The following is a 16,581-nucleotide window of genomic DNA, read 5'->3' as shown; positions in this document are numbered from 1 at the left end:
AACAGTGCCTAGCATCACAGTGGTCACAAGCACAGGGTCATCTTCTAGATCTGGTGTTAATAGACCGCCAAACTTACCTCTCGCTTCTATGGTGGAACAACATAAATTTAAACAAAGGGCGGCCTTTCCAAGACCCAGTGCCACAATACGTAATAACAACAGATGCTTCCATGACAGGGTGGGGAGCACACCTCGATCAACACAGCATACAAGGACAATGGAACGTACATCAAACAAAACTGCATATAAATCACCTAGAACTGCTAGCAGTTTTTCAAGCACTAAAAGCTTTCCAACCAATAATAGTTCACAAATACATTCTCGTCAAAACAGACAACATGACAACAATGTATTATCTAAACAAACAAGGGGGACACACACTCCACGCAGTTAAGCCTGCTAGCACAAAAAATTTGGCATTGGGCAATTCACAACCAAATTCGCCTAATAGCACAATTTATACCAGGGATTCAGAATCAACTCGCAGACAATCTCTCTCGAGATCACCAACAGGTCCACGAATGGGAAATTCACCCCCAAATTCTGAACACCTATTTCAAACTCTGGGGAACACCTCAAATAGACTTGTTTGCGACGAAGGAGAACGCAAAATGCCAAAACTTTGCATCCAGATACCCACACAAGCAGTCCCAAGGCAATGCCCTATGGATGAACTGGTCAGGGATATTTGCTTTCGCTTTTCCTCCTCTCCCTCTCCTTCCTTATCTGGTAAACAAACTCAGTCAAAACAAACTCAAACTCATATTAATAGCACCAACTTGGGCAAGGCAACCCTGGTACACAACGCTGCTAGACCTATCAGTAGTACCCCACATCAAATTGCCCAACAGGCCAGATCTGTTGACACAACACAACCAAAAGATCAGACACCCAGATCCAGCATCGCTGAATCTAGCAATTTGGCTCCTGAAATCCTAGAATTCGGGCACTTACAACTTACCCAAGAATGTATGGAAGTCATAAAGCAAGCCAGAAGGCCATCCACCAGGCACTGCTATGCAAGTAAATGGAAGAGGTTTGTTTGCTACTGCCATATTAATCAAATCCAACCATTACACACGACTCCAAAACATGTAGTGGGTTACTTGCTTAACTTACAAAAATCTAACCTGGCTTTCTCTTCCATTAAAATACACCTTGCAGCAATATCTGCATACCTGCAGACTACCTATTCAACTTCCCTATATAGGATACCAGTCATTAAAGCATTCATGGAGGGCCTTAAGAGAATTATACCACCAAGAACACCACCTGTTCCTTCATGGAACCTAAATGTTGTCCTAACTAGACTTATGGGTCCACCTTTTGAACCCATGCACTCCTGCGAAATACAGTTCCTAACCTGGAAGGTTGCATTTCTCATCGCCATTACTTCCCTAAGAAGAGTAAGCGAGATTCAGGCGTTTACAATACAAGAACCTTTTATACAACTACACAAGAATAAGGTTGTCCTAAGGACTAATCCCAAATTTTTACCAAAGTTTATTTCACCGTTCCATCTAAATCAAACAGTGGAACTTCCAGTGTTCTTTCCACAGCCAGATACCGTAGCTGAGAGGGCACTACATACATTAGATGTCAAAAGAGCATTAATGTATTACATTGACAGAACAAAGAACATCAGAAAGACTAAACAACTATTTATTGCATTTCAAAAACCTCATGCAGGAAACCCAATATCAAAACAAGGTATAGCCAGATGGATAGTTAAATGCATCCAAATCTGCTACCTTAAAGCTAAACGACAGCTGCCCATTACACCAAGGGCACACTCAACCAGAAAGAAAGGTGCTACCATGGCCTTTCTAGGAAACATCCCAATGCAAGAAATATGTAAGGCAGCCACATGGTCTACGCCTCACACATTCACCAAGCACTACTGTGTAGACGTGTTATCCGCACAACAAGCCACAGTAGGTCAAGCCGTATTAAGAACATTGTTTCAGACTACTTCCACTCCTACAGGCTGAGCCACCGCTTTTGGGGAGATAACTGCTTACTAGTCTATGCAAAACATGCGTATCTACAGCGACAGATGCCATTGAACTGAAAATGTCACTTACCCAGTGTACATCTGTTCGTGGCATCAGTCGCTGTAGATTCGCATGTGCCCACCCGCCTCCCCGGGAGCCTGTAGCAGTTCGGAAGTTACCTTCAACTATTTGTATATATATATCATTTCAACCTTAAATAAGTACATACTTAGTCACTCCATTGCATGGGCACTATTACTACAATTCAACTCCTACCTCACCCTCTGCGGGGGAAAAACAATCGAAGATGGAGTCGACGCCCATGCGCAATGGAGACAAAAGGAGGAGTCACTCGGTCCCGTGACTCGAAAGACTTCTTCGAAGAAAAACAACTTGTAACACTCCGGCCCAACACCAGATGGCGAGCTATGCAAAACATGCGAATCTACAGCGACTGATGCCACAAACAGATGTACACTGGGTAAGTGACATTTTCATTTCTGAGATAAGGGATTTCCCAAAGCATTGACCCAGTAGCACAGAAATCTGAGGTTGCATGGACAGAAGATTGTCCTGCTTGACCCCCAGATTTTTTTGCCACCAAAGAAGTTGGGGAGGTGGGGTGGCATGGCCCGATGTCTCCCACCAATTTATCAAGAGGGACCCGAATAAAAGAATTTCCATTTTGTCGGTGTTTCATTTGAGCTGACTGCTCTGCATCAATTCAAAGACCGCAATAATGCAGTCCTCGAAGGTCGGTTCAATCGAAGCCATCCATTTATTAAGCTAATTTTATGTAGCAAACCTGTACCCGAGCTGTAGAAGAAGTGATCAGTGGTGTTCAGGGCAGAAGCTTAAATGAGAAATTGGCTGGCGTTCCTCACTTGCATCAGTAGGACATTTCATGTTCTCCAAGGTAAGACATACAGAGCGACAAAGCAGGTACAATTCTCCCATCTTGCTCTTGCTTTCACTGGCAAAATTCAGGTAGGCATAACTTCATCCTTCCGAAGGACACATCCAAAATCTGGTCTGGAAACCTACTCCCTGCCACTGTAGGGAGGTAGAGCCTGGTAGTAGCTTCTACGGCTCAGTGAAAAGTGAAATACTTAAATAAAAATCAACTTTGTGACATTAATATTACAAATTTATGTCCATGATGCATCTTATTTTTAGCACTGAGTAGAATGCTTTGCATGAAGCCTTTTTAGCTGATTCTTAGGCCAAGATAGATGCTGACATTGAAGGATCTGCAGCACATACTAGCAAACAAACAGCTGTGATTGTCTCTTCGTGTTTCTGAGCTTTACTATTGACAGCTAGTTCACTAACTCAACATTTTTGTTAACGAATGCAAAAAAAAGCAGCACAGTTTCACCAAAAACCAGGGTATGGACCTCTTTTCATTGTGCATGTGTACTGAAGATGTATATGTTATGGCTCCTTATTGTGCATGAAGGGCTACAGCTGTCACAGACCTGTTTTTCAAATAATCACAGTGTAACCCCAAGAACAGGAGTGCTGAATGTGGTGTTTTATGTGAGGCCATTAATTGTGGAGGAATCTATATGCACAGTGATCTTTGTAGCCAAAATCCAGATAGGTCAGCTTTCAGAAAGACGGTTTGCCTACCACTCTCATTGAAGAGGAATGACATCAGTAAGTTGCTGTTTGCCCTGCAGAGACAGTATGCTCCGAGTTGAGCTGCAAACCTGCTGCCCTTTGTGAGGCAACATGCAGTGGACACTGAGCTGTAGCCATATGAGGTGATCTATGCTCCCGAAATGTGTGGGAGTGGGTCCTGGGGGCCCAGGGACATTGCAGATGGCGACAAGGGCATATTAAGTGGCTTACCATGACCTGAGTCATCCACAGTGGTATTATCCATCACAGAAAATTGCATAATGGCACTGTTTGACGCTGAAGGGTTATATAGTAATAAAAGCAATCAAAGCAACTTCTTATTTTCTACTAAAAAGCTAATATTCCCTTTGATCGTATTTTATCAGTTACAATAGGTTTTAACTGAAAAGTGGAAACCCTGTAACAACATCAGTAATCAAAATGCAGTATCTCCAGACATTTGCAGGAGAGAATACCATCACACTCGTAGAATGATAGAATATTCTGCTGCTAGTGCATCTCTTAACAATAATGCCTGCAGGATATTCTTATTTCCCAGCTGAATTTCGGGTTCATATCTCCCCTGTTCCTGTTATGCTCATAGAAGCACCCTAATCTATTTGAGAAACTAGTAATTTACAACCAAGCGCCTCAAACTCTGGTAGGGATGGGGATCTGTACGTCACATCTTAGACTACGTGCTGAGCATTTCTGAGCCCAACTGTCCTTTTAGCGACTCTAGCCCGGATACCTGTGGCTGATGGTGAAAAGCTGCCCTGGTGGTTTAGACACACAGGGCCTGACTGAGACATTCAACTGGCTCAATATCAGTCCACCCTAAAATTCCTTAACCCCCTTCTCGAAGGCAGCAGAAGAAACTGTGTCCTCCACCAGGTGGTAAAAGCTTTTCAATAATGTGGCTGAATTCACCACCAAGTGAGCCATTTGGAGGCACAAATCTGTTGGAACATCTGCTAATGCTGATCTCTGCTGACTGTTCTCCAGCAAATGTGGACTCTAGTAATGTAACCGCAATAGAGGAGTATGTTGCCATCGGCCGAATATATAATTGACTTATTGTGCTAGGGTAGTGTTCATACCAAGGGAGTTTATGGCACTATACTTTCCTTACCATGAAAGTCTGGCACTATTTAAATTGTCTTTCAGCAGATACCTCCAGCACACATGGTGGCGCCTCAGCCTCTCTAGATCAAGCAGTTGATCCATCATATTCTGGCCCTCTTTTAGAGTAATTCAGCAGTTATTGACTGGCAGGTTGCAACTGTCAAGCTCTTCCCTTCTTAGCAAATGCACCATTAGCTTCTCCCTGTAAATCGGGTATATAGAGATTAATGTGAGGTCCCTGAGGGCATTGCCCAATCCGTTATGTCTTTTTATTTTTCATAAGCACCAACTTGAATGCCTAATGGGTTACTGACTCCATGCCACAGTTGTAAAAGACGTTTAAGGCTCCATGTGTGAACGTTGGATCTGTGACTAGTTGTACACTGACTGTACAGGTCTTTCAAATGAACATCCTTTTGTCAAGTCTCCCCGTTCATCTTTTCAGAACAGGAATTCAAAGTCTCTCCTTGTGTGAGGATAGTCTGAATCAAAAGTGCAGCAACGCATGCATAGACCAAGACCCTACATCATGACGGTGTCCTGCAGTGATGATTGTGGAGCTGCATGAGGGGGAGGGTTTGTCATTGGTAAGCTTCATCCTCACTCTTTCTCTGGAACTCTATGCCCTTAGATACCCGTCAAGAAGACATTGTGGGATCTACCAACTTCAGCTCCGTGGTCCTCCGAGATCTGCTGTCCCCTGCGGATTTTGAATGCTCTCTGTGTGTGAGGTGAGCTGGGAAAGAAGAACTGGTGGGGTTGGGAACTGGGATAGTGATTATAACCTCACAGAAGGCAACAGGGAACACGTGACAGTAACTAGGTTGGGTGACAAGGATCTGGGGCCACTGATCATTGGCAGATTTATTGAATCCATGAGTTTTATCTTGTGTAATGTGTTCAGCAGGCATTGGAAACGTGAGTTGATGGGGAATGTAGGATGGGGTGGAATAACCCAAATTTTGCAGCGTGAATGAGTTAGTGGTATTCTTTTAATTAAGCTGCCATGCAGTTTCTAACTTGGTAACTGAATAAAAAATATTGTAACAATCTCCCTTTGGCAATTGACTCGAAGGGCTCTCTGAATTCCGGCATTATCGCTTAGTTCAGCCTCATTTCAGTTTCCTTTTCTGAATAGGTGTTCGGTCTGAAGCATACCTTATTTTCATAACCTATCCCAAAGGTTTCTTTCAGATACATTTTTCTTTCTAATGTCCTAAAGGCAGCACTGAAAATGAAGATGTGAATGTTGCAGGTACCCTGGTTGAAGCTCACCGCAGAGTTGTGTCAAGATGTGCGGTTGTCTTTTGCTATTGATGACTGGCTATGTGAAACTTTGTATTTGGAATCTTACCAGTATTTCAGTGTGAATTGGAGAATACACGTTTTTGAAAAATGACAGCTAGAACGTGTGTAAACTCGACATGAAAATTCTTGCCAAGTGTTCATTCTTAAAATCGCCAGCCTCAAATCAAAGGGTATGTCCGGGATAACACTTTGGCAAGGGCCTCCCTAATTGTGTCAATTGGCAAAGAAGATGCTGATGTTGAACAAAAGATTACTTCAAGAGCAACTTTTATATCAAACTTAACTCATTGGAAAGAGCCATAAAAGTAGACTGCCAATTTGTGGTTGGAACATAGTATTCATTTGTCCCTGAAATGACCTTGCACAGTGCCTCTATGCAGCCCTCAAAGATGCCCAGTAAACCCAGAGTTCAAAATTCTACTCAGTACCATCCACGTCCTCCATTTGAAGCTGCTCTTTTGGACCCAAATCTATAATGCCTTTCATCCTAAACACCTCTTGTTCATGCATAAAGGAGCTAAACTCTGATTGCACTCTGGATAAATGGTAGATTCCAACAGACCACCACGGATGGCGCCATGGTTAAGTACAAAAAGCTGTAGTGGCCAAAGGGCAACCACCATCAGCGTTGAGAGTTCAGTAAACATCCAAGACCCTTTGTTGAAAATGCAGTGAACTTCAAAGACCCCTTTTACATTGAAACAACCAACTGCAGCGCCTGTTCCAGTCATACAAATATTAAAGCCCTGACAAGAGTCTGCCTCCTTATTTGATCTTGGTATCGTTTTGTTTACACTGGAAGACGTTGCGTACACTTCACAATGTGAACACAAACAGTAGAGCTCCTGACATGTAGTAAGAGTAAAGAATACGTCACCTGAACAGTGGCAGCTCGCTGGGGTTACAGGGGGTAGTGTGGTGTTCTGGGGGAGGGTGGGGCCCTGGGGAGAGGAATTTTAATAAACTTTAAAAAAAAAAAAAAAACTTACCTCCGCTTCTCGCCGCACTGCTCTTTCGTCCTGCAGTGCTGCCAGCCTGCCCTGCAGGCAATCCTGACGCTGGTCAGAGCAGTGTCAGGATTGGCTGGGGGTGCCCAGCCAGGGCGCTCCAAGGCAGACTGGGAGCCTGTGCAGGCTCTCTCCAGCCCGGCAACACAGTGCTGGGCTGGAGAGAGCCTACTGTGCATGTGTGTTTGGCTGGCCCGAGATGGCCGGCCACACATACATATGCAGTGAGGGGGGGGTGCACAGTGCACTTCCTTACTGCTCATCACCCCCATTTCCCCCCCTTTCACAACAAGGTTTGCAGCTTCTGCTGGTGGGGGGGTGGGGGTTGGGCTGGGTAGGGGGGGCGATGCTTCTCAGCCATAGCAGAGGAACTGCCACTGCACCTTAACCTTGCCTCCTCACCCTCTTCAAAGGTGGTATTTCAGTATGTTGCACCCTTCTTCCGAGAGATGCTGCCACATACATATTTACTGCTACCTGTGATTTTGCACCATGCATGTTTTATCTGTGTTGCATTACCAGTCAAATCCTATATCTTTTCTTTTCCTGTGTGTGTTCACATTGCTAAATGTCTCCACAAGTAAATATGTGTCAGTGGCGTAACAAAGCCCCCCTCAGTGCGGGTGGGGCGAGCTTCAGGTCTCCTCAGCACAGTACCCTGGCCTGCAAGCTCCTGAGTGATTTCGGAAGGAGGCCTCCATGTACTTTGCAGGGAGGCCCTCCTTAAGTTTCGTTACTCCACTAACACGTGTGGCATTCCCTTCATCTGGAAAATGTGCAGCACTAGTCGCATGCTCTGGCAGAAAATTAAGAATTGTGTAATTTTCGGCATGAAAAATATACTGCTCTAGCTGAATGTTTCTGCTCATGTTTTTGCACTATGTTTCATTTGCTCCATTTTCTTCAATAGAGCTGTTCAGAGCTCTCTGTTCGTACTGTGGTATAAACATTTTTTATATAGTTTTAGGGTACTAGGACTGGCTTTAGGCGGACTGCAAAGCTCTGAACTTGGGGGTGGCAGTTTTGATTCATCATTAAGTAGCGCATAAGGCTAATCTACCTCCTACAAAGAACGTGTAAGATGCAGATCTCAGAATTGTATTTTATGTAGATATAGCTCAGTGGGTTACCACTGTTGTCAAGTAGATCCTTTTGTTAATTGCAGTTCATAGGTTACAATTCTGTTATAACACATTGAGCTAAAAACTGTCATTAAAGAGCTGCATGCAAACTGCAATGTATATGTTAAAACATTGTTTCCCCCAGCCTTTCATTAGCTAAAAGAGTTTGTGTGTAGAAACAAATTCTTATTAGTAAAGCTTCCCCAACCTCCAAGTTACATTTTAAATCCCGAGTTTGTGCTTCTGCAGCCAAACTACTCTTAAAATATACTGCATACCAGTATGAATGACATGTGACTCCTCCACTTTTTGTAGACCTAATCCTCTTATGTAAAATTTCTTATACACTGATTTACACACATTTAGTTCATTGTCTCTGCATAATGTATGTGTGATTTAAAGGACTCTTGACACCCTACACTGGTATGACGCGTGCCCATAGCACTGAACCAGGGGAGGAAGATTCTGACATCTTTGATTTGGGCAGAGAGGCGCACTGTGGCATTTAGTGCCAAACCTTCTGGAAGTGATATGAGTGGGTATGGTTGCATGCAGGAATCTTACCTCTGTCATGGAGTCTTCCCCACCCACAAGCTACTACCAGGCATAAAAGTGGCACCCCTGGCTATCTTCCAGAAAACAGAAGGACTGCATTGTCAAACCAAAGGACTGGAACTCAGAAGAATGACAGATCCTGCTGTTTTACTTGTGAAGAGAAACCTCAAGGGCTGGACCTGCTCCCACTTGAACCCAACACAGAAGAGTGGACTTCATAGGCTAGTTAGCTAGCTTCCTCTTAAGCTCCAGGCACACAACTGACGCAAGAAGACTTCAACAAAAGAGAGCCCAGCTGAGCAGTGCTTTGGACCCTCCTTGTGTCTTCTGGGAGTTTAAATCTTAACCCACCAAGTAGTGCCCAAAAGGTCCTTGACACTTGGCTGGTGTTAAAGTGCCCTCTCTTCACCTCAAGATGTCAGAAATGGACAATTAGAACTTTTTAAATAAAATAACCAGAGGCTACGACGGGACCTTATTGCACCATTGGTCAGTTTCGAATTGTTGGTTTGCTCCTCTGAAAGCAGCTCTACTGCCAGAAATGTTTCTACCTCCCAACACGGAGGATTTCACCGGGACCATCGCTGAGCAGCATTCTTCCTCCCTTAACTCGTACACTTTTTTTTTTTTTTTAATTTTTTTTTTATAAAAGCTGTTTTACATTGAAACCTGTAGAAAACATTAGTAAAGGTCTTAAATTTCGTATGTATTTTCCTTTGAATCATTCACAACCCCTGATGCATTTGTACTTTTACTCATGATTTGCACATTTTTGTAGAGAAATCTTGAACAGAATGCGTGCATTGCAAGCCCTAAATGTTAAACAGAAAAGATGTGCAGTGCAACACGCAACTGCTCAACACAAGCAAAACCACTTGCAGAGGTGAACATACACCAGAGAATACTAGGCAGTTTTCAACTTATAACTTACACCAGTTAACACTGGACGCGGAATGTGAAGAGAATAGCCAAATTAAGCCTGTTATACCTGCACTCTAACCTCTATGACCAACCCTAGCTTACTTCGCCGGGGCAACCAAGGATCTGTTCTTCAAGCGTGTTTCAGCAAAGTCAGTGAAATTATGGTGCACCACTTTACAGTCACAGCCGCAGACCCCTTTTACACGTGTACTGATTCAGCATATCACCTTGAGTAGGACATCATCTGATATGAAAATAGGGTACTTACGGAGAAAAATATAGAACTACCTCTGTCTCACTCAGCGTGACCGATGCAATGACTCTAAAGTCATATCCAGAAATAGCAAGAAAAAAGCAGTAAAGCATTGCCTTCACAAACTGAAAGGTGCCATAAGATAACTCTGGAGATGGAGTCTGTGGAAGAAGCTCTTGTCCTTGCTAGGAGAGACCCGGGGTTTCCATGGATGACCAAAAAAGAATGTGGAACTTCATTTCCCTTCGTCTCTCATCCCTTATTGACGTGCAGCATTCCGTTGCTTACAAGCTGTATTCGTGAGGTTTAAATACCAATACATAGAGCCTGTATTCACACTGCATTGAATGTCTGTGATTTTTCTACGAGAAAACTCTACAGATGATTTCCCTTACCACCATACACTCTTACAAGTGCTGGGGTTAAGGCCTGAAATTCACTTCCTATATACAGCATGCCTTTCCCTGGAGCAGCTTTTATGGCCCTGTGCGCCAAAGTCTTTGAAAGCAATTGTGGGGTGGAGCAGCTACTTATATTTGCCAAGCCACCCAACATCATGGAACAGAGAGAAGGCAGGCTGCTCAAAAAGAGCCGTACAAGGGATATCCCGCAGTCTACACAACGGACAGTGTAATGACATTCGCAGAGTGGATTTTTCTATGGGACTCTGTGCAAATGTAAAAGAGGGACATAGTGTAAGGTTAGTGCCACAAACATCTGACCAAATTCATGAACCCAAGCCCTCCAACTATGACCTCCCCGGCAGTAAAGGATTGTGCATTTTTCTTTACTAGTGGTATGCTATCACAATGAATAGTTAAGTTGCTCGAGAAAGTAACCAGTAACCAGTAGTTGTAACCAATCCAAACTGTCATATGCAGCCCTCCCAAGTGCAGAATGCTGAATCGTAAATATATATGTCTCCTGCAAGAAAAGCTTACAGCCTGGAATAGGGGTTTATATAACTAGCACCTTAGCACAAGATGGATCACATCCCAATGAAGTGCCGTTTCTGACACTAAATTTGATTGGCACACTTAAACTCATTTCAAATCTATGACCGCTAAACAAGGCGAAAAAGAAGGCAAACTTTAGAGTGGTAGTAACATTGCAAAATATACACAAGATGCAGGAAAATGATTACATCATTATGGGCGTCGTTAAATATGTACTATTAATTCTCCTGACAGGCGGAGCACTTAATGTATCAGCACTTTGATATCGATTAGCGCATTAACCAATCAGGGTACTACAGTCTGCTATGAAAATGGTTGTGTTTATTTTCAAACACCTGGTGGTGGTTCTGAACACCATGTAGAGACGGTGGGCAGTATAAAGCATGTGTTCCGTGTTGTCTGGGTGATGAATCCATGTACAAAGAAATCCTGCGTGCAGGTGACTACACCACACCTACTACCCAACTTCAGATTCACAGTCTGAAATTGTAACACAATACTTTCCAGTGGTCATTCTCAACAGGGGAAGAGTGTGAACCTGTTCGTTAGAAGAGAGCCTTTCCCGGGATAAGATCCCAGGCGTGAGCATGTGTGATTTGAAGATGTTTAAGGTGTTAATAGCTGTAGGAGGCTGGACTGGCTTGTAGTGAGTACCAAGGGGTACTTGCACCTTGCACCAGGCCCAGTTATCCCTTATTAGTGTATAGGGTGTCTAGCAGCTTAGGCTGATAGATAATGGTAGCTTAGCAGAGCAGCTTAGGCTGAACTAGGAGACGTGTGAAGCTACTACAGTACCACCTAGTGTCATATGCACAATATCATAAGAAAACACAATACACAGTTATACTAAAAATAAAGGTACTTTATTTTTATGACAATATGCCAAAGTATCTTAGAGTGTACCCTCAGTGAGAGGATAGGAAATATACACAAGATATATATATACACAATAGCAAAAATATGCAGTATAGTCTTAGAAAACAGTGCAAACAATGTATAGTTACAATAGGATGCAATGGGGAAACATAGGGATAGGGGCAACACAAACCATATACTCCAAAAGTGGAATGCGAACCACGAATGGACCCCAAACCTATGTGACCTTGTAGAGGGTCGCTGGGACTATTAGAAAATAGTGAGAGTTAGAAAAATAACCCTCCCCAAGACCCTGAAAAGTGAGTGCAAAGTGCACTAAAGTTCCCCTAAGGACAAAGAAGTCGTGTTAGAGGAATAATGCAGGAAAGACACAAACCAGCAATGCAACACTGTGGATTTCCAATCTAGGGTACCTGTGGAACAAGGGGACCAAGTCCAAAAGTCACAAGCAAGTCGGAGATGGGCAAATGCCCAGGAAATGCCAGCTGCGGGTGCAAAGAAGCTTCTACTGTACAGAAGAAGCTGAGGTTTCTGCAGGAACGAAAAGGGCTAGAGACTTCCCCTTTGGTGGACGGATCCCTCTCGCCGTGGAGAGTCGTGCAGAAGTGTTTTCCCGCCGAAAGAACGCCAACAAGCCTTGCTACCTGCAAATCGTGCGGTTAGCGGTTCGATGGCATCTGTCGCTGTAGATACACATGGTCTGCATTAGCTCGCCATCTGGTGTTGGGTCGGAGTGTTACAAGTTGTTTTTCTTCGAAGAAGTGTTTTCGAGTCACTGGACCGAGTGGCTCCTCCTTCTGTGCTCATTGCGCATGGGCGTCGACTCCATCTTCGATTGTTTTCTTTCCGCCATCGGGTTCGGACGTGTTCCTGTCGCTCCGAGTTTCGGAACGGAAAGATAGCTGAAAACGGAAGATTTTCGACGGTATCGTTGCGATCCGGTTCGAGATAAACACATACGACAACGCATTGAACATCGAAGCGCTTCGGTGCCCTTCGGGGTAGATTTCGGCACACCGTCGGGGCCTAGTCGGCCCGACCGCGTGGAGAACAACGCCGATGGAACGGACCCCGTTTCGATTCTGCCCTGAATGCCACAACAAATATCCTTATACGGACCAACACTCGGTCTGTAACCTGTGCCTGTCACCCGAGCACAGCGAAGAATCCTGTGAGGCCTGTCGGGCGTTCCGGTCCCGAAAAACTCTGCGCGACCGTCGAGCGAGAAGACTGCAGATGGCGTCCACGCCAAAAGAGCATCGACAGTTCGAGACAGAAGAGGAACAGGAGGAATCCTTTTCCATCCAGGATTCAGACTCCGACGAACTCGACCATCCAAAAACAGTGAGTAAGACGTCGAGATCAGAAATTAAAAAAGGCAAAAAGGCCCAGGGGACGCCACTGCCAACCGGCCATGGCTCAACCCAAATTCACGGTGACCAACAATCGGCACCGAAAAAGGCCCATTCAGTGTCGAGATCGTCCGACTCCGGTCGAGACACCGGCACGCAGCCTCCTCGGGACCGAGAGAGTGCTAAAGAGAAGCATCGACACCGAGAGTTCGGTGTCGACACGGATCGACGCCGAGACAGTGGCGCCGAAGATCATAGAGGCCAAGATTTTTCGGCACAAAAGAAGAGGAAGGTTACCTCAGAGCCGAAAAAACAAACAACAGGGTTTTCGGAGCCGAAAAAAGCACCAACAGACCCAGTTTCAGGCTCCTATACTGAAGAACTTTCTATGTCTTCACAAATGAAAGGACACAGATTCGAACAGGAACTGCAATCCACTGAAGTGGATCACACGCAGAAGCGTATCTTTATTCAGCAGGGGACAGGGAAGATCAGTACCCTTCCACCTGTCAAAAGAAAGAGAACACTTCAGTTTGTAGCACGAGAGGCTCCTCAGCAACAAACAGCAAAGACGGTAACACCTCCTCCCTCGCCTCCACCTGTAACTCCGGCTTCACCAACTTACACCCCGTCACATTCGCCAGCTCACACCGCCATGAGCCACGACGACCAAGATCAAGACGCGTGGGACTTGTACGATGCACCAGTGTATGATAACAGCCCAGACACATACCCAACTAGGCCATCACCACCTGAGGACAGCACAGCCTATTCACAAGTGGTGGCTAGAGCAGCTCAGTTCCATAATGTGGAACTACACTCTGAACAAGTAGAGGATGACTTTTTATTTAACACCCTCTCCTCCACCCACAGCTCCTACCAAAGCCTGCCTATGCTCCCAGGCATGCTTCGCCATGCAAAGGAGATCTTCAAAGAGCCAGTCAAAAGCAGGGCAGTAACGCCTAGAGTGGACAAAAAATATAAGGCGCCTCCTACGGACCCTGTATTCATCACTTCTCAGCTGCCACCAGATTCTGTGGTGGTAGGGGCTGCCAGAAAACGGGCAAATTCACACACTTCGGGGGATGCACCTCCCCCAGATAAAGAAAGCAGAAAGTTTGATGCAGCCGGGAAGAGGGTCGCTGTCTAGGCAGCAAACCAGTGGCGCATCGCAAACTCACAAGCGCTGCTAGCGCGATACGACAGAGCCCACTGGGATGAGATGCAGCATCTCATTGAACATCTCCCAAAAGATCTACAAAAAAGAGCAAAACAGGTTGTTGAAGAAGGTCAAAACATTTCCAACAATCAAATACGCTCCTCTATGGATGCAGCAGACACAGCCGCAAGGACCATTAATACGTCGGTTACCATCCGTAGGCACGCATGGCTCAGAACGTCTGGATTCAAGCCAGAAATTCAGCAGGCAGTACTTAACATGCCAGTAAATGCTGTTCGGTCCGGAGGTCGACACAGCCATAGAAAAGCTCAAAAAGGACACTGACACTGCCAAGGCCATGGGCGCACTCTACTCCCCGCAGAGCAGAGGATCTTATACCACCTTCCGCAAAACACCTTTTAGAGGAGGGTTTCGGGGTCAGGCCACACAAGCCAGTACCTCACAGTCCGCACCGTCCACCTACCAGGGACAGTACAGGGGAGGCTTTCGGGGCCAGTATAGAGGAGGGCAATTCCCTAGGAATAGAGGAAGATTTCAAAGCCCCAAAACCACTACCAACAAGCAGTGACTCACACGTCACTCACCCCCCCCACACAACACCAGTGGGGGGAAGGATAGGTCAATATTACGAAGCATGGGAGGAAATAACTACAGACACATGGGTCCTAGCAATTATCCAACATGGTTATTGCATAGAATTCCTGCAATTCCCTCCAGACATACCACCAAAATCACAAAATTTATCAAAACACCATTCACAGCTTCTAGAGATAGAAGTTCAAGCACTACTGCAAAAAAATGCAATAGAATTAGTACCAAGCACACAAATAAACACAGGAGTTTATTCACTGTACTTCTTGATACCAAAAAAGGACAAAACACTGAGACCAATTCTGGACCTCAGAGTAGTAAACACATTCATCAAATCAGACCACTTTCACATGGTCACACTACAAGAAGTGTTACCATTGCTCAAAAAACACAACTACATGACAACCCCAGACCTCAAAGACGCATATTTCCATATACCAATACATCAATCACACAGAAAATATCTAAGGTTTGTATTCAAAGGAATACATTACCAATTCAAAGTATTGCCTTTCGGTTTAACAACCGCTCCAAGGGTATTCACAAAATGCCTAGCAGTAGTCGCTGCACACATCAGAAGGCAGCAAATACATGTATTCCCGTATCTAGACGACTGGCTAATCAAAACCAGTTCGCTCACACAATGCTCAAACCACACAAATCAAGTCATACAAACCCTCTACAAACTGGGGTTCACCGTCAACTTTGCAAAATCAAACATTCAGCCAAGCAAAGTACAGCAATATCTAGGAGCCATAATAGACACGACAAAAGGAGTAGCAACGCCAACTCCACAAAGAATTCACAATTTCAACAGAGTCATTCAACACATGTCTCCAAATCAAACAATACAAGCAAGAACAATACTACAGCTCCTAGGCATGATGTCCTCATGCATAGCCATTGTCCCAAACGCAAGACTGCACATGAGGCCCTTACAACAATGCCTAGCCTCACAGTGGTCTCAAGCACAGGGTCACCTTCTAGATCTGGTGTTAATAGACCGCCAAACTTACCTCTCGCTTCTATGGTGGAACAGTATAAATTTAAACAAAGGGCGGCCTTTCCAAGACCCAGTGCCACAGTACGTAATAACAACAGATGCTTCCATGACAGGGTGGGGAGCACATCTCAATCAACACACCATAAGAGGACAATGGAACATACATCAAACAAAACTGCATATAAATCATCTAGAATTATTAGCAGTTTTTCAAGCACTAAAAGCTTTCCAACCAATCATAACCCACAAATACATCCTTGTCAAAACAGACAACATGACAACGATGTATTATCTAAACAAACAAGGAGGAACACATTCAACGCAGTTAAGTTTATTAGCTCAAAACATATGGAAGTGGGCAATCCACCATCAAATTCGCCTCATAGCACAGTTTATTCCAGGGATCCAGAATCAACTGGCAGACAATCTCTCTCGAGATCACCAACAAGTCCACGAATGGGAAATCCACCCACAAATTCTGAACACCTACTTCACACTCTGGGGAACACCTCAGATAGACTTATTTGCAACAAAAGAGAACGCAAAATGCCAAAACTTCGCATCCAGATACCCACACAAGCAATCCCAAGGCAATGCCCTATGGATGAACTGGTCAGGAATATTTGCTTACGCTTTTCCTCCTCTCCCTCTCCTCCCTTATCTAGTGAACAAATGGAGTCCAAACAAACTCAAACTCATTTTAATAGCACCAACGT

The 16,581-nt window shown here is 44.6% G+C and overlaps 1 protein-coding gene across 2 annotated transcripts in view; it reads left to right on the top strand.

Moving 5' to 3' along the window:
- LOC138245736 (LON peptidase N-terminal domain and RING finger protein 1-like) overlaps nt 1–16,581 on the top strand; it is a 110,461-nt gene that overhangs the window by 48,866 nt on the left and 45,014 nt on the right. For both annotated transcript variants that reach the window (XM_069199602.1, XM_069199603.1), the window contains exon 6: nt 5,374–5,473. In XM_069199602.1, the coding sequence (XP_069055703.1) occupies nt 5,374–5,473 (100 nt within the window). The remainder of the gene's footprint in view (nt 1–5,373; nt 5,474–16,581) is intronic.

The sequence above is a fragment of the Pleurodeles waltl genome, chromosome 7, assembly GCF_031143425.1.
Source record: "Pleurodeles waltl isolate 20211129_DDA chromosome 7, aPleWal1.hap1.20221129, whole genome shotgun sequence".
Lineage (NCBI taxonomy): Eukaryota > Metazoa > Chordata > Amphibia > Caudata > Salamandridae > Pleurodeles > Pleurodeles waltl.
The sequence above is the reverse complement of the archived record's forward strand: the minus strand, read 5'-3'. Positions and strand labels throughout refer to the sequence as shown.